Source organism: Haplochromis burtoni, unplaced genomic scaffold (assembly GCF_018398535.1).
Source record: "Haplochromis burtoni strain Fernald_Lab_line unplaced genomic scaffold, NCSU_Asbu1 Contig_566, whole genome shotgun sequence".
Classification (NCBI taxonomy): Eukaryota; Metazoa; Chordata; class Actinopteri; order Cichliformes; family Cichlidae; genus Haplochromis; species Haplochromis burtoni.
Window position 1 is genome coordinate 80447 of NW_024582927.1, and position 19151 is coordinate 99597.

The following is a 19151-nucleotide window of genomic DNA, read 5'->3' on the forward strand; positions in this document are numbered from 1 at the left end:
TTGGAAAAACTGTCCTACGTCGGCACTACATATAACACAACACGACACGATATGACACATCACAACGTAACAAACAACACAACACAGTATATTAACTTAGTATAAAAAAGAAGAATAAGTGTATGTGTATTGCACACTGTTATTATTGCACATCTAGCCATATATCTATTAAAGACATATGTCTGTCTGTAAATAGCATTTATTTAAAGTCCACAGCGCCTTCTAGTGGCTTGGAGAGGCACCATTCTGATTCATTTCGTTCACATTTGAATTATTTGTTGCTGTAGTCACTGATTTGTGTTTTATTTAAAATGCAAAAATGATACAAATTCTTCAACATTGTTCTGACTACTTAATTTACTCAAATTGTTGCTGCTGAAAATAGCTCTCTTGCAGAATCAACAGGAAGTGTTCAGAGGGTGAGGGTTCAAGAGGTTTCGATTCCACAGCCTTCCTTACGTTTAGTGGTGTAGCCCTGTAGATTATGACGTCATGGTAAAGTAGGAATAGATTCCACTCTCTTACTGGAGCTCGGGATAACAGTCAGGATTAAGTGCATGTAGTAGATGGCCAGTAACTGCTCATGAGCAACAGAGGATCAAGCGGCCTTGCTGACTTTTCTTCTGTGTACCTTAAGGAAAATAATTGGTGGATTTTTCTAGTCTGATGATGAAGAATATCATAGAGATAATGAGGGGCTTCTGAGGAAGGCGTCTTTTCACTTCATTGGTAAGCTAATCAATCTCTAATGCAACTCATGTTCAGGGACATTTTTATATGGCAACACAAAAAAGACATGAGACTAAATTTTCAAATGGCATGAAACATACTAGCATGCATTTGAGCTATGAGTTTTATGTTGGATTCAATATCTGATAAAAAAGAAAATCACTAAAACATTTGTACAACTTTTTTATAGGCTTTGCCTGCTGTCTGTAAGAACCATTAAAGAAGATGAAGGTGAAATGGACCATGTTTGGCATGATTGTCTTCTTTCTGCTCTCTGTAGTCATGACCTGCTGCTTCATATGGCAATATAGGAAGCCAAAACTGAAGACAGGTAAAGAGCTGTTAGCCATCATTGGCTTACACTCACATGAGATGTACAGTGTTTTTTAACCTGTGAGCTGGGCCTTCTTATCCTCTTGGTGTAAGTACTTATATGTAGGAGCTGCAGCAGGATTACACAAAGCTGGAAATAGCAGTAGGATCAGCAAGGAGCTAAAGCAGACTTTAACTCAGGCGGAGAGATAGCAGTGTAGTGTCTGATGGTGTAAAACACACTGGGACTGAAGTAATATAAGAAACAATCCAGGTTTACAACTTTGTGGCCCTAGGAGAATTAAAGCATTACATAATAATGAACAATGGGATTGTTTTGGGGCTCATGTGTACGCGCTGAATTTAATAACCGTTTTTTATTACATACGTGTTAGAGTGTGTCCCTTCAGTACATTAGAAACTGCATAACACTCCTGTTATTAAAACAACATTTATTATTAATGTATTTCCATTACTGTATTATTACATGTTCATATTTAATAACAGAATCAGAATCAATCAGAATCAGAATACTTTATTGATCCCTGGGGGAAATTATTTTTTGTTACAGTGCTCCATTATAAACCAACATTAAGACAAGACAGACAATACACTAACTAAGAATAGTACAATATATACATATATATATACATAAGTCACTCATAAATAAATAGCTGGAAAAGAAACGTGTAGTTGCAGCAGCAAACAGTGTGTTAAGTGGATGCGTTGTACAGGGAGATGGCCACAGGCGGGAAAGATTTCCTGTGTCGTTCAGTGGTGCTTTTCGGTAATCTCAGTCTCCCACTGAACGTGCTCCTGTGACTGACCAGCATGTCATGGAGTGGGTGGGAGGTGTTATCCAACATTGTCTTTATCTTGGACAGCATCCGCCTCTCTGACACCACCTTGAGGGAGTCCAGCTCCATCCCCACAACATTACTGGCCTTACGGATTAGTTTATTAAGTCTGTTGGCATCTGTGACCGTCAGCCTGGTCCCCCAGCATGCAACAGCATAGAGGATCGCACTGGCCACAACAGACTCATAGAAAATCCTGAGCATTTTCTGGCATATGTTGAAGGACCTCAGTCGCCTCAAAAAATAGAGACGACTCTGGCCCTTCCTGTAAAGTGCTGTGGTGTTTTTAGCCCAGTCCAGTTTATTGTCAATGTGTACTCCAAGGTATTTATAGTCCTCCACAATGTCAACACTGACCCCCTGGATTGAAACAGGGGTCAAGTGTTTCCTGGTCTTCCTGAAGTCCACGATCAGTTCCTTGGTCTAGTCAATTAAAAGTGTGTCAACTACCAACCATCCAAACAGACAGACCATGATCTTCATTTACTGTTACCTAAAGGGTCATCAAAGCTTTTTTTGTTTTTAAAGAAACAGTCATTGAAAAATGCTACTTTTCACATAACTTGTAAAATAAATATGGCTTGATTTCATATCCTCAAGTCTAACACCAGCAGACGCTGTTGATAATTTACACTGGTCAGGCCTAACATTCTGACCGCTGACAGGTGAATTCAAAAACATTGATTAAGTCTTCATCATGAGTCCTGTTAGGGGTGGGATATATTAGAGAGAGAGTGAACATTTTGTCCTCAAAGTTGATGTGTTAGAAGCAGGAAAAACGATTAAGTGTAAGGATTCAAGTGGGTCTGACAAGGACCGTATTGTGATGGCTAAAAAATGGATTTCCAAAACTGCAGCTTGTGTGGGGTGTTCCCGCTCTGACAAGGTAGCTTAAATTGCAAATAATGTTAATGCTGGTTCTGATAGATAGCTATCAGAATACCCAGAACATCACAGTTTATGGAGCATGGGGCTGGAAAGTTGTAGACCAGTCAGTGTGCTTACGCTGACTGGTCTACAACAATGGACACAGCAGCATCAGAACTGGACCTTGGAGCAATGGAAGAAGGTGGCCTTTAGGTCCTGCCATACATGCTAATACAGGATAATGCACCCTGTCACAAAGCAAAAATGGTTCAAGAATGGTTTGAGGAGCACAACAAGCAGTCTGAGGTGTTGACTTGGGTTTTGGATTCCCCAGATCTCAATCTAGTTGAGTATCTTTGGGATGTTCTAGCGAACAAATCAGATCCATGGATCCACCTCGCAGTTTACAAGACTTAACGGATCGGTTGCCAATATCTTGGTTCAGAGACCACAGCGAGGCTGAAGGAACCAAGTTGCTGAAACTTCTCTTCAGATTGTCCAGTGTGTTATAGAGGAGGTGGGAGTATACAACAAGCAGTTCTTCTGAACTGACAAATTCCCCTAGAGGTCAGAATCTTTAGATATGTTGATGTTTAATAAATGTTTTTGTTTTTTGGTTGGTTTTTTTTTGAAGGGCCCTTCTACATAAATATGATAAAAGGATACATATGTAAACCTACAACTGTAAGATCTGCTATCACAGATGGACAGGGCTTCAGGTTTCAGACATGATGAGTCTGCCTTTGCACCTCTTTTTACAGAGGGATTCACCAAAAAAGTGACAGCAGAAGAGATGTGTCCTCGCTTTCCGGAGCCTGTGCCACTCAAACATCCCATCACATCACTGAGGATTGCATTAGAAAAAGTAAATCTGTTCTGGAAATAATGAGTATATATTGAAATGTTGTTGAAATGTTACCTTTGGTCTTAATAAAGCTTCTCCTAACAGATAGATATACTCTTGAGGTCAAGAATTCACACCACCAAGCTACCTTCTATATCAGCAATCATGGTTTTAAATGACTCAATTCTATGGAATGGAAACTTTGGCAAGAGGAACACGAGCCACCCCTCCTCACCTGCACCCAACGAGTACACAGCGTACAGGTGAGATGTATTATTTTGCACAAGGTATAGTACTGAGGTATAAGAACATAACATATGAAGAAAAAGACATATGAAGAAAAAAAGAAGTGGTAATTTGTTTAAATGAGTCCTAAAAGGTTCTCATAATACTAATAGTTTAATTTAAATAATTACTACCATGCATGCTGTAACCAGCAGTGTGATTCTTCTATTTGATGTGAGGTGCTGGGATTAGACCATAATTGCATAAGGCAAGCTTTCTTTCTGTGATGTCTGCAACTAACCCATTAAGTATGATAAATGCTCAAATCTGTCCAGTGGAAATATTATGCATTAAACCAGGATGCATTTATTTATGGCACCATTTTATTGTGGTGTGCTTCCTTGCATTATTGTGACAACAGAATTGCAAGCCTCTCTAAGATCTTCCCCACGTTGATGCTATACAAACTATGGGAGGATGGTCTGGTGGACTCTTTGGATGACCCTCTGGAGAAGTACTTAGACAACTTCACTATCAAGAACCCACTGGGTAAAAGCAGGCAACCAGCATCCTCATCAGTCAGGACCCTGGGCATCAACACCCCTGCACTCACCCTGCGCAGGATGTCCAGCCATCTCTCTGGTAACCCCACAACCATTTTTTATATACGGCAGTCATCCTTGATCCATTAAAGCAACACAAATCAAATAACTGTTGAGCCTGTGTAGCCAGTCCAGACCTCTGAAGCATCAGTGTCACAAAGACTGACTAGTCGCATTGGGAGGGACACAGATAATCCACTTACAGAAACTTCACTGTAAGTCCTAAAATAATAACATCTTTGTTTGATAATTATGAAAAACTATTATTTTCATTGTTCAGCTTCCAATTCAAAATGACCATTAGAGATCAGAAAGTGAATGCCACCATTATATAGCAGAATGTTGCCGTGGTTACCACTGTCACCTAACCCAACAGCTTCCTCCCAGAGACATACATGTTAGGTTAATTGGTTATTCTACATTTCCCATAAAAGTGAGATCAACACAGTGCTTGAAATGTATAAAATAACGCGCTGCATGGATGCACAGTTGAAATAGGACTTGCAGCCAACAGTGCTGTGAGTGGTCAGCAACAAAGTCTGCAATAAGCAGCACGCAGGGTAGTGGTGACATAATTGTGTCTCAGTTTCAACCAGATGACATCGTGTTCCAGGTTTTGTTTTCGGTAACTGGTTATTAGGTTTAGGAAAAGACCTTAGTCTGGGTTTAAAAAAATCTCAGAAAAGCTTATGAAATGTTTCTTAAATGTAAGAAATTATGAATTTTCTAGTTTACCAGACTGATGATACCAATACGCTACTCACATGACAGCTAAAGTGCAATTAATTTTAAAGAATTAACAGCGATAGGGTGGCAATATGTTGCAGTGGTTTGCAGTATCACTTCCCAATAAAAATGCTTTAAACTGACTCCAGGCTGGTTGGAGTCTGTCTTATATATTGTCTCTGACTTCCTCTTACTTTCTAAAGAGGTTAACTGGTGATTCTAATTTGTCAGTTCATGGTTGTCTATCTCTGTGTGTTGGCCCTGCATTAAACTGGCAAAATATCCAAGGTGCACCTTGCCTCATGCATTACAGGAGCTGGGATCTGTGACTACCCTGAATTGGATAAGCTGTCCAAAAACTGATGGATGGAAAGGAATAATAAGCTACTTGAACAAATAATGGGATCATTTTTGACAGAGAGATAGACTTTTCCCAATATAGGTGAGGATGATGCCCTTCTGATGGGTACTCCTATTACGTCATAGATAAACAGTAACGATCAATATAGGTCTGACACAATATAATTCATAAAGTAAGCACATGCCTGCAACCCACTGCAGCACGCCACAACAAAAGCTGCTAGACAAATGATGAAGGAAAGGCAATGTCATGGTTTTACAGGGACATAAGTGCAAGTCACAGGAGGCAGAGTAAAAGACCGATCTTTAATAGTGAGATAAAGGTCTTACAGAGGTGACCGATCAATAGCGCTCTCAATCGTTATGAGTGCCTCAGTAAATGTGTAGAGCTAAAGAAATTTAAAACTAATATCCAGTATGTGAGCGATCACTTAATCATGTGATTACTGACAAAAACCCTACCACAAGAAATAAATGTGCATAGTCAGTGAGCTTTTAATTTAAATTCTCCTGGAATTATATAGCATTTCTTTACATCAATAGTTGCCTTAAGGTGATATATATTATAGGGTAGAAGGCCTACAGAGCCCACCTGAGAAAAAGTATTTTTTATAAAATGTTTAGGTCAAGTGAAGGTTTCATATACAAAGTTTGGTGAAATAGTTTCATGAATCACTTTACTAAAGCATAAAGTCATGAACAAAATACCTTATTCAAAAAGGTTTGACATTTGTACAGGTTTACCAAGAAGATTAAGGTCAACTAATCTCCTTTGGAGTGGAGACACACGGGAAGCCCTTAATTTGTTACAGGATGACGTCCTTGTAGCAGATCCAGGAACTAGGTAAGTTACCTTATTTCTTTCTCAGTATATAAAGCTTCATTTCTTTGATATGTTTGAAAATTGGGGACATATACCCCAGTGTTTCCCAACCACTGTGCAGCGGCACATAGGTGCACAGTGGAAGATGATCTGGTCCCACCTGAGTAGTACTCTAAGTGATTGGCATGAGAAATGGGCAGAACAATTACATTCTCTTCAACTAGAGGGCAGTATAACCAAATGCTCTGATTTAATAGGTTGCAAACTGCCAGCAAAACAGAAGAAGAAATTACATAATAGTCATGCTGTGAGATGATGTAGCACATAATTGCAATAGATAAATATTTGAAAAGAAATCTGAAGGCCTTAGCATGAGTAGGTGGTCAAAAGAAAGAAAAAAAGGCATACTGGGGACAAACTGAGCCAATTTCGCTCTACCTGGTGCATGGGGGGAAAAGATCAATATGCTTTTTGTGATATTTTTGTTTGGTTGTGTGCCGTGTGATTTTTTAATTTTTTAATGTGAAATATGTGCCGTGGTTCCAAAAGGTTGGGAAACACTGCTATACCTAGTATACAGACTATAACAGTCTAGTATTTTTTTTAAGTACTCTGTACCCAAAGAGGATTTGCCAACATCTGTAAGATGATTTTTTCTTTCCCCCCAGATGCCACTACAGCAATGTTGCTTTTCCTTTATTAGCCAACATCTTGGCCCAGAATGTGACTGGCACTGACTTTGAGAGCTGGGTTTCAGACAACATTCTGAAGCGGCTCAGAATGGAGGACACTGGTTTTAATTTTACACCAGCAATTCAGAGGAAAATGGCTGTGGGCGTGTACAGCAATGGAAAGCAAGCTCCCCTTTACGACCTTGGCTGGTACCGGCCTGCAGGTCAGATGTATTCCACAGCAGCAGACATGGCCAAACTTATGATGACTCTTCTTGGTACATATGATGTCATTCTGCTCCGCCAAGACACCCTGAACACAATGATGACCCCGATCATCCAATGCCACAGAGGTTACTTTGCCAACTTCACTGGCACACCATGGGAAATAAGTGAACAGTTTGGCTACAGCGTGGTGAGAAAGGATGGTGACCTGGATGGATTTGCTGCTACCCTCTCCCTTGTACCTCGGCTCAAGCTGGGATTGGTGATCTTGATGGCAGGAGTTCGGCCAACAGACAAAGACCTTGTGAGCCAGGCATATAGCTACCTAATCCCGGCACTTGAGAATGTTTTCAGGGAAGCTCAACAACCTGTCAGAGCACCACCTGACCCAGCTCCATATGTGGGATTTTACACTTACAGGAATATGACATTCTATGAGATCAAGGCAGATTCAGATGGTGTGCTGCTCATGCAGCAGTGTGGACCACAGGTTGACACAACTGTCCCATCTAAGTATCAAATTATTAGGCTGGATTATCTGCAGGACAGGGTTTTTAGGGTGGTGTTTGAGAGGCCATACCCTTGCAAATTGAAAGTAAATAATATCTCAGTCTCCCTGGAGGCACAGGACAGACAGCTTTTCAATTTTTACCTTTTCAACAAGAAAGGTGTGGCACCAGGGTTTGACTGTCCTGGACTCAATACATATAGGATGATGAGGATAGCTGGCAGACCATACTTTACCTCATAAAGACTGCACCTTTAAACAAGTCCATTACTAAAACTCTGAACTGTATCAAGGAAATATGCTGTGAAAAACTGTTTTTGGCTGTGTAGGCAGTGTCAAGACTCTCTTGTGCAAATCTAAAATCATCAATCCAGGCTGTGTTTTAATATTATTCACTGGTAATCCTCTGTTAGTAATATTGATTTAGTTTTGTATATTTACATTTATTTTTGAAAATCATCCTTTTACCAAATTGTTGGCACAAGAAAAGCAAAGTTTCATTATTGTGCATATTTTTTGGTCCTGCAGTGTTGCAGCATCACTTTTTATCCAGATCCTAGGGGGAAAAAGTAAATATGTGTCTATGATAAAGTGGCAAGAGAATAAATAAATCTGATTTTGTAGTCTGATTTTTTTCCCTGTAAGCATGATGTTTTATGAAGTGAAAACATAAATATACGTACATGCAAGTTTTCCACATTTACTAACCCCCTGAAGATTTGGGAAAAAGATTTCAAAATTTATCAGCCACAACATGACAACACATGAACACAAACAAGGTTAAAAAAAAAACCCAAGGGTGTTTTTTAATTTAATAAGAAAAACTAAGACACAGCTAAGTCATCAGAGGTCTGTATTACGAAGTAGGATTTTAGCTTAACCCAGACAACTTCAGGTCTAACCCTGAGCTTTCAGTAGTACAAAGCTGGATCACTTCTTTCCAGGGTAAGTCGTCCTACAAGTCGTAACTTGTGCTGTGAACCAAACGTGCTTCAGATTAGTGATCAGCAGGTATGAAATGACCACCTAATGACCAATCAGTTCTCCAGAAAATAGCATCAGCATCCTCAGAAAATTCCTCGGACCTCTGCAAGGAGAGAGAGAGAGTGTGTGCGTCTGTTCTAAAAGCATTAATATAAAATAGGACACCTGACCTCAAATCAAATTTGTAGGTACATTGTGTTTGAATTATTTCTGTGCTTAATCTTCACTCTGAAAACCTTAAATAGCACAGAGTCTGTACTTGAAAAAATAAACCAAACAACTTTCACTTCACGGATTTCAAACTGTTCAACCTGAGCTGTCCCTCTGATGTACTCATTTTTTAATTCTGTCCATCCTGCTCATCTGTGATGTAATCCTATCTCTGTCCTTATATATTGATGACTGAATTACCTCAAAACTGTTCATGTTAAGTACTTTATGAACGAGAAAATGAATCAGAGTGCCAGTTAGCTGGTTCAGGTGCAGCAGGATGGGAGGAGTCACACAGAAACAGTACTTTATTCACCGTGCCCAGTAACGTTGTTTTGCGCTGCAGCAGTCTGTGCCACAGTGAAGTAAAGAAATTGTCCGTTGTGACGTTTCTCCCATCAACCAAAAACGGCTGCATCATTTTCATGACCACGTTCTCTGCCAGCTTCTCTCCCTTCTGACGACTGGGGTCCTTTCCCAAGTAAGGAGATGCATTGGAGACATATTTGGTCTCCAAATCCGCGGCCATCCAGAACTTGATCCCAAATTTGTCTGGCTTGGTTGCAATGTTCCCTCTAAGCTGCGCACGTGCGCAATTGCGCACTGCTGGCACGGTCTCTGCGCACAGAAAATCTGCGTTGCGCACAAAAAAAATCTAACCTGAATTGAAATTAAAATTTCAACAATTCTGTTTTGCAGTGTTAGTCAGTAAGTGACTGGCTGCTCCCGTATGGGATTAGAACGATGCCACCTTATCCCATAGTCCAGCCAATAATGCGATTCACATACGCAGCTAATCAACGTCGTTGACAGGCTATGACAGCGTCCTTATGTGCTGACACCGGTGCTTTAGCTAGCAAAGCGGCGTGGCTGATGTGGAGTGAAGCCACGTTAATGACAACGTGTAAACCGTTTGGAGATGTGAGCAGGACCTGACGGAGAAAGTGTGGACTTTATACCAGTTTTTAAATTGTGTTGATAGGCCACGTAAAACCAGAGTTATGATAAAAATATATGCAATGTTTGATTTTCTTCCTGAATACTATCGTTGTTTATATTTACTGGGGAAGAAACGTTCTATAAGAAAAAAAAGCTCGAAAGCGCTCTCTGCCTGTGAGCAAAAACAAAACCAAAAAAACCCCACCCTTTCCTATTGGTCGAAAAAAGTACCATGTCGACCAATCAAAAAATGATATGGCAAGTTGTTAAGAAACGGGGAGAAGTTTTAGGAGTGACGGCGGTGTTTTGAGATGTGAGAGATTTGCGACGTTTAGCGCAAATCTTATGTAGTTAGTGTGTAGTGTAGTCAATAGTTTTGTTGTGTGTGTCAGAACAATGAGGCGACTGCTGAATGTTACAGGTGTTACAGCAGTGATACATCTCCTGTTGTCAGGCCTGCAGGTACCAGGCTGTTGTTCTCCTTTATGTGGACAGAAATTATTCTTGGAGTGGCATTAATAATTTGTGTGGCATCAAATTTGATGCAGAACAGCTGATTGTGCTGTAAATAGTTTGAAATGTTTATTTTAAAAAAATAGCTGCAAAAAACTTTGTTGTTTCCCAAACTGAGGTACTTTTTTGAAGAAGTAACTATATAATTAATTGCCCAGCATTGGTCATTATATACTGTATTTTGCAGACAGAGAGTTACAGGACTCTCTCCCAGACCACAGACTCAGACTCATAATACAAGTCAGAGCTTTATAAAAAAAAAAAAGAAAAGAAAAAAGAATAAAGTTGTGTTTTCAAAATTTGAGTTAAAGTTATTTTTACTTCCAATTGTGTTGACATACTACACAGGTCAATGACTACATTTTTGTTTTACATTCTCATTGTAAGTGGGCTAAAGCAGTTAATTAAAAGTAGTCTAAAATAAATGTAAATGCTGTAATTTGATTATTTTAATAGACCATGTAACTAGGACGGATTCGATGCTGGCGTAACCACAGTGCACACGTCTGATGTCGCTCACAGTGGTCCAAGGGATCGCTCAGGGAGTTTGTGTGTTTGCTCAGACACATGGAAAATTAGAGGGAACATTGCTTGGTTGTGTGAATGGACAACAAACCTTGGTAGGGAACAGCTGTTCATATATGGTCATGTGTTCTCCTGGAGTGGAACTCTTAGCACAGTTCTTGTTGAAGCGTGTCCAGATGTCGGAGATTGTCACAAGTAGGGATGGGTATCGTTTAGGTTTTATCCGATACCGGTGCCAAATCGGTACTTTTGAAACGGTGCGTGCAAACGGTGCTCAAACCGGTGCTTAAAGAATGGAGAACACAAAATTGGTCCAAAAACCTCTCATGTTCAGCTGTTTTTTGTAAAAAGATAACAATGTTAGCCTTTTCTGCAGCTATGGGGCATATATGGTATCACTCTTGGCTGGAAGCAGTGCTTAAACAATGGAAAAAACACAAACTTTGTCCAAAAACCTCTCATGTTTACTGTTTCCCACTTTTTCTTTGGTCATTTTAGCCTTTTTGGCCAGGGTGAAGGGAGCATCTGCCATCAAACAAGAAGACAGCCGCATGTAGCTATGATGATGTTTGCTAGTTCACCTTAGCCTACTCAACGTAAATTACACACGAACAACATTAAGCTACTCACGCAGAAAGAACGGCTGCTGCTGCATCATCATCCTCATCATTTCTGATACACTGGCAGGGCTAGGGGCCAGGACTCTCCTCTTCGGGTTTTTGGGGGATGTTGCTAACTCCGGGTCGATAACAGGCAACCCACGCACAGTAGATGTGCTCGGTGTGAGGTCTCGCAGCAAGCTATCATACGGCGCATTTCTGGGCTTTTAAAAAAACGCTATGCGTCGCCAGGTGTTTCATCGGATTTGAGGTGTTACCTCCTTTGACAGTATCACAGTATCAGCTTAAAGCACTTGTTGCAGGCTGCTGAGTTTGCATTTTTGCTGTGAAGTACAGCCAGACTTTTGACCGCTTCGCCTTGGACATTTTTAATCTGTAGCTCTGCTCTAAAAGAACGTACGTACCTGGCCCCGCCTACTATCCTCGGAAACGTAAAATGATTGGCTAGAAGTGTATCACAGCTCAGGAAAAAAAAGCACCGAAATGTGCGCTGCTTTTCGGTCTGGTTACTACCGTTTATGTCAGAACCGGTGCCATCATGGCACCGGACACCGGTACCCATCCCTAGTCACAAGTTTGTCTGTTTTCACCCGTTCTGCCTGCATGTCCTTGTCATCAAATCGAAGGTGTTGCATAATAGAAATGAATCTATCTCAGGGCATTGTCTCTGTGATTACTGGCACCAGAAATATCAATGTCAGTCATGTCACAGAACTTTTCATTCTGTTTTCACACTTTTTTTCATAAATAAAACAGATTTGTGTTTCTATATATTGTGAATGTGTGTCTTTCATATTTGCAGGTCAGTCAATGTGTGGGATATTTTGTATAGACACGGCAGGCATTTCTGAAGGTTATAACACAGAGGTTTGGCCTGCCTTGGATCTGAGCTGTGGTTTGCACAACAAAAGCAGTAGGAGAATTGAGCTGACGACCTGTGAAAATCTCAGCAGGGGTGAATAACACCTTGGGACTTGCACCAGAAAATAAAAAAGTCATTAATTCTAGTGTTAGGACTCATCGGTGAGGTAAAGTCCAGTCCAATCTATATCCTTAAGGGAAGAATATTTTCAGGAGACATGACTAAAGCATGGAAACAGCATTGTGTCTTCATAGCCTGGCACTGAGGTGGATCGGCCAGTTTCAGGGAAAGCGAGTGTGGATCTATGCCGGGAGCTTTTGCTTGTGGGTGATTCTCCCCTAATGGAGGTTCTGAAATTATAATTTCGCTGAGATGGCGAGCGACCTGAGCCACTCTATAACTGGATGGAGCAGAGAGGAGTTCTGATGGGGTGAATAGATGTAGAATGATTCCCAACAGGTTCCCCAGGATGGCCGGTAATGTTTGGTCTCTCTGAAGCCTGATCATGTCATTTAGAAGAGAAGTGTTTTGGTTTCTTGAAGTGCCTGGAGGGAATTTGATTAAATTGAGCAGTAGAGGTTTTCGTCTGATGGTATGAGGGACGAGGGGCCCATGGTGAGCACAAATCATTAGATGCTGATGGGTGTTTGCATAAAAAAAGATTACAAACAGCACGTAGATGGAGAACCTGAAGGAGCGTGTCTGAGGTGTGGTCCCACTCCTGAAATTCAGATAAATTATCTTTGTTTGGTATTGTGGTCTTGTCATTTCTGGAATGTGTTTGACAGAATAGTAAACGATCAAAGTGTGGAAAAGGAACCATTCAGAAATTGTTTTCATGCTTAAATTTATTGCAAGTGAAGGAAGCACCTGAAGGGTAGAACATACAACTTTGATGCAAAGAAAATAAATCACACTTTTTCACGCTTCGACAGGAATGTTGCTCTTCATCACTGCAAACGTACTTATTCATGATATCAAACTGTGTTTGGTCATATTAGCCATCAATATATAAATGAGGCTACGTCCGTACACATACACAGCATTTTCGATCAGTAAAAACTTCTGCCAGGGTGAACATTTTCAAAAACTACATTTCTACATTTACATGTTGGCAAAGAAAATGAATATTTGTCTTGTAACATCAAACGTGTTTGCCATTATCTCTTCTTTGATGTCAGACTGTGTGCTGTGTTATTGTTTGTGGGATTTCTTCAAAACTAGGGTTATATCACCACCTGCTGCTTTGGCACATTCTCAAAAACACTTGAGACTGATTGTGCCATTTAAAAAAAAATACCTGTTTTCATGTAGATGTAGCTGAAGTTGCTTTCTTAGGCATGGATTTCTTGCAAGCAATGTTCATCAACCTGCTAAAGGGCGCCACATTTCCTCTGTTTTAATAATCTGCTCATTTTGGTGTGGAGGCAGGGGTGGAACAATACACAAGTTAGTGATGATTATAAATATAGACATCTTAACACGTTTATTATAGCACCACCCAGTATACGCTTTAGCTCACAGATGCCCAAAATTAACAGCATTAGTACCAAAATGGTTAACCTGCCAGTATGTACAAGCTCTTTAATCAAAACCATATAATACTTATTAAACTGATGATAGTGTCATAAAAAAAAAGTGAAAAAAAATGTGATTATTGTTACTCGAGAATTTTAAAATGTATTATTTTAATAATATTCTTATTGAATAAGCTTCAGAAATTAGAGATATTTACTGGCAATCATGAACCAAAAATGAGTTTTAGTAAGTTCTCAGAAAAAGTTTAGTGCTGGCTTCGATTTGGGTGTAAAAAACATAAATTCAGTTTGTGACTTCCCTAATAATCAAATTTTTGGCGGTTCTGTCTTTTAAATTTGTGAAGCACTGTAGGTTTGTTTGTCTTTATAGTGAAAATGCTACTAAACTAGATGTGACAGTAGGTGGTGGCAAACACTTCTTTTCTGATATTAAGCCAAATGTTCATTTAGTGAGACTTTACTTCAAAAGGATTATGTTAATATAAATGTTAGCAGACAAAATGTTAATGTCACTGGACTGTACTTTTCCACTCATGATAATGACAGTGTGTCAGCAGGATACAGATGTTTGCAGCCATCCAGAGCTTAAGCCATAGAAACCTTTGCCAGTCCCTACTGTAATCCCTGCAGTGCCGAGAGAAATTCTCACTGAGTAGTACGGATGGCATTTCCCTTTCTAACAGATAAGGCAATATGACACCAGGGAAGAGTGCAGCTTGAGTGTGTAACCTCCTACGCTTTCTGGATCATCACCTGGAATTTACCTGCAAAGGCAGAAAGACATTTTTCATGTTAGCTGACACAAAAAGAAGAAATTCACATTGGCTTTTCATTTTTTTCCTAGTTTAGTTCAATTTAAGTTGCACTATATGAGTAGACATGTTTGCTACAGTGGTGAAAAAGACTAAAACAAACTGCTGTTTGATTAACCTTTCACTCAAACTTAAACATCAGTGTACTATTTCATGTGCAATAATCTACACTACTAAAGCTACGTTCACACTGCAGGTCTTAATGCTCAATTCCGATTTTTTGATCAAATCCGATTTTTTTGTCTGCTCGTTCACATTACAAATAAAATGTGACAGCAAACGCACTCTAGTGTGAACGCGCAGAGCGGCCCGCATGCACAAAAGAAGGCGTCACACAAAACGCGCTCTGTTTAGACCCAGACCAAACAATATTGTTTGACTGATGGCCCTTAATATAAAGACTTCGGACTTTATGTTTCCCAATTTTTTGCTTTAAGTTATTTTGTTATTTACATAATAATGTAAATAACCTAATAATTATCCTTATTGCTGTTTTAGAGAGGAGCAGTGCTTCAAAGGATAGTTGCAGATTTCTGTCAGAATCTGCAGATTATGCAGTACAAATAAAATGTTCACGTTTCTCCAACATCGTCTTCCAAACAGTTTCACTGACATCTGCTGGATGGCCAGGAAGCGTTCACGATGTCTTATCGGGTGCTTCTCCGGCGCTGATAATTGACGTCTGTCTTGTGTCAGTGACGTAAAAGACGGATTTAATGCGACATGACCGTTCACACAGCCTCGCTTTCTAAAACATCGGATATGTATCGGATTCAGTACCACATACGAAAGTGACCCAGATCGTATTTGAAAATATCGGATTTGTGCCGTTCACACTGTCATACCATGATCGGATATGGGTCGCATAGGGTCAAAAAAAAGCTCGGATTTGATGCGCTTTTGCCTGCAGTGTGAACGTAGCCTAAATCCCAGCCCCACCTTGCATCCATCTGTCACCTCTGCCTTCACTTGTTTCCTGTTCATGATTTCCAGACATCTTCCAGACTACCATCTGATGCTGCCTAGCTAGACACATTTCACCACTCTCTCCCACACTGGTACCCTCTCTACCTACCTACACACTAACTACATTCAATATCACCACTTTGACTTCTAGCTTCAAACTCACAATCCTGTCTGACATGCTCTTCACCTCAGCAACACTATTCACACCTGTGACTCTGCCCATAAAAAACAAAAACTATACCTTACTTTAATCCAGAGTCATGTAAAAATCACACAAGTATTCTCCATTTAAAATATCTGAGGCATATTTCAATCATGTGCATGGGCAACACAAACTTCTCTTTCTGAACCACTCAATGGCATTTTAATGGAATTGATTCAGCAAATAAAACAAACCCCCAAACCTCAGTTTGGAGATGACTGATAAATGCTCTTTAAAAAGATTTTTGAATGACTAAATCCTTACATGAAGGCATGACAGACACCTCAGAAGTCACAATACTCTTCACTCCCAGATTGGATAGAGCTCCTCTCACCAAACCACATGTAAAGGCCAGATACTGCAGGAGGAAAACAGTTACTTCATATGATGACAGTGAATGGTCTCACATATAAAACAGGGTCACAGTATATGTCACAGTACACCTTTACTCTTATCAGTTCCTTGAACAGTTATCTTCTACTCCAGCTGGTTATTCAACCAAAGAGCCAGACAGTTTTAATTCAGTTTTAATTTGCTTAGCCTCATCCACCATAGCTGGAAAACTCAAAAACCAGTTTCATTTGTATGTTTCTATGCTCCACCTGGGCCTCAATCAGAGCTTCTGTCTGATGTCTCAGACATTTTGTCTGATTTAGTACTCAGCTCAGATGTCAGGAAAAATAATTAGTGTGGGTGACTGTCCATGTAATCTTAACACAGCATTTAATTATTATTGTAAGGTATTTATCTTACAATATAAAGCGCCATGAGGCAACTGTAGTTGTCACTTGGCGCTATATAAATAAAACTGAATTGAATTGAATCTGTTTCACACTGCACCTTCTGTATAAGGTATAATCCAATCCTTCCACTCCTATATCTCAGCCTTGGTCCTCTCTGCTTTGAAAGTCCACGTTCACTATAGCCATTTCCATCAAGAACTACAGGCTGTAAATACTGTGGCCTGTGGCACTGGTTCAAGCTATATTCTAAGCAAATAAACTGTTAACAAAGAGTGAATGAGCATTTGATACTCAGTACTGAACAACAGGAAGACTGAGACCGAATGTAGGTAAACAATGTGATTGCAGCATTAATCACATCTGTCACAACAGCACTCATGTAAAACGGATACAACTTATCATGTTTGGCCATTTATACACAGATAAAAAACAAGCAATTCTCTGTTCTGAAACTCATCAGTTCTCCTTTTTTTTTTAAAAAAAAAATCAGTAAACCTTGATAAGAAGGGAAGTCAGGCGTTCCTACATTTCATTCGATCTATGGTGTGTTGTCTCACTGGCAAAAGAAAAAACAAACAAACTGCTAATTGGAAGGTTTATGATAAAGGAGAACTAAAAGTAATCTGAACCTGTCCATGTGGCATCATCAGAACTGAATCAGTCTGTTAGACAAAGTGCTCTGCTGTCTGTCAAGTAAGTGGTGCAGAAGCTGGTCAGGATCCATCCATACTGGTTAACAGTTTGTTGACTGACCTCCTTTTCACCACAGTTTGAAAAAGCTGTCCAGTTTGCCATCAGTCACAGAGCCAGCCTTGCTAGTAAGTTTATTCAGTCTGTTACTTTCACCAGCTCTGATGCTGCTGTGGGCCAGACCACAGCAAAGCAAAAGTACAGTAAACTTACCACCACTGACTGACTGAATTATTTTACTGCCCATGTTGAAGGATGTTCTCTGCCTGCTCTCTATTGCCTGTACTGTGACATGTTATAAGAAGTGAAATTAAAAGAGTTTAATTTTATAATCCAGCCTTTATTCAACATAATTGTCTTACTTTGGGCACATAGCGCACACTTTTCTTACAGATTCTCTCTTTTGGTGTCAGTGTCTTTCAGGACTCATGCTGCTCACCTCTGATGGTATGATGTGCTACTGTGCATGTACATGTTGTCTCAGTAAAAGAGACAGTTTGAGAAGCAGAGAAAGTCTTTTAAAACAGACCAGTAAAAGAAAAAAAAAGCACCTTTGGGGCATGTTCCAAGTATTGTTTTCCCACTGACAGATGACTCAGTAATCCAAACTTATTGTCCTGCAGAACATAGATGCCCTAAAACACATGATCATATGATGATATATGACATCAGCAATGACACACATCAACAGAACAACAAACAATCAATCTGACAGGAAGTAAGGCAAAATATCACAGTACTGGCATTTATATATTACAAATATATTATGGATGACAAAAAGGAATTATCATTTGGGTGGCTGTGGCTCAGGTGGTAGAGCAGATCAGCTACTGACTGGAAGGTATGTGGTTCGATTCCTGGCTCCTCCAGTCTGCATGCCAAATATCCTTGGGCAAGATACTAACCCCAAATTGCCCTCTGATGCGTTCATCGGAGCGTGAATGTGTGTGAATGCTTATTAGTTGCACTTGAGTTTAGAAGTGCTTGTATGATTGGGTGAATGAGGCATGTTGTATAGAGCGCTTTGAGTACTCCAGGAGAATAGGAAAGCGCTATATAAGAATCAGTCCATTTACCATCATTTAGATTTGTCAGAGGCTACATTAATAAAAAACTGGATTAAAAGAAGAGAAAACAGACTACCCAGTGACCTGGTGATTGGTTCGAAGGTTGTCGATTTGCTTCTTGAATACACAGGTCCAGAAGTCTTTACATATAAACTTCATAATGTCCAGCTCATCCTTAAACCGTGCTGTGTCTTTAGTCAATCTAGAGGAAAACAAAGAGATGGGTAAATTAAACTAGGACATCATTCATTGACTTTCAACGGTCTGCTCGCTGTAAGATGCATTTAAGGAGAATGCGCCTAGTATAACTGTGCACATGACCCATAAACAGTATGCTGTCTGTGTAAGTGTTCAGACAGGTACAGGGTAGTTTTGAGAGCTTGAAAAGAAGACAATTGGAGTTTTTTTTAGAGTTTTGCCTCTCATCAGTTCAGGGAGTGCAATACGTAATAAACCCCTTGTGGTGACTGTCCCATTAGAGGTGATCCTGACAAACTCCCTATTGATGCTATATGATGTGAACTATTTACTCACAAATCCAGGATTACCTTGATTTTTAATCATCTGAGGCAACATGTACATGCAAAAACGTGCTTACAAAAATGGAAACATCTTAACAAATGATCAGCACATTTAACAACACTTGTCATAAAGTTCCCTAACAGACAACAGTAAAGGAACTCCTTATAATCAGAATTTAATGAAATCCAAATACATTTTTTAACAGGTGA

The 19151-nt window shown here is 39.8% G+C and overlaps 2 protein-coding genes across 2 annotated transcripts in view; one reads left to right on the forward strand and one right to left on the reverse strand.

Annotated features, from left to right (window-relative positions):
• Positions 1 to 331: 331 nt before the first annotated feature.
• Positions 332 to 8378, forward strand: LOC102312186 (putative beta-lactamase-like 1). Its single transcript, XM_005948031.3, has 7 exons — positions 332 to 729; positions 920 to 1060; positions 3527 to 3630; positions 3715 to 3872; positions 4256 to 4476; positions 6261 to 6366; positions 7014 to 8378. Exons 2-7 carry the CDS (start codon positions 955 to 957, stop codon positions 7990 to 7992), a joined length of 1674 nt encoding a protein of 557 aa, XP_005948093.1. The 5' UTR covers positions 332 to 729; positions 920 to 954; the 3' UTR covers positions 7993 to 8378.
• A 4854-nt stretch (positions 8379 to 13232) lies between these two features.
• trappc6b (trafficking protein particle complex subunit 6B) overlaps positions 13233 to 19151 on the reverse strand; it is a 19338-nt gene continuing 13419 nt past the window's right edge. Inside the window, exons 3-6 of the mRNA XM_005948029.2 lie at positions 18505 to 18622; positions 17905 to 17988; positions 16185 to 16278; positions 13233 to 14704 (exon numbers count right to left, since the gene is read on the reverse strand). Coding sequence (XP_005948091.1) covers positions 14673 to 14704; positions 16185 to 16278; positions 17905 to 17988; positions 18505 to 18622 — 328 coding nt within the window. The 3' untranslated portion in view covers positions 13233 to 14672. The remainder of the gene's footprint in view (positions 14705 to 16184; positions 16279 to 17904; positions 17989 to 18504; positions 18623 to 19151) is intronic.

Bases quoted from the DNA above. Each gene is read 5' to 3' on its own strand.
- LOC102312186 (XM_005948031.3), top strand. From the start codon at position 955: ATGAAGGTGAAATGGACCATGTTTGGCATGATTGTCTTCTTTCTGCTC. The intron at 3,873-4,255 runs GTGAGATGTATT...TTGTGACAACAG, and splicing joins AACGAGTACACAGCGTACAG to AATTGCAAGCCTCTCTAAGA. The intron at 4,477-6,260 runs GTAACCCCACAA...ACATTTGTACAG, and splicing joins GATGTCCAGCCATCTCTCTG to GTTTACCAAGAAGATTAAGG.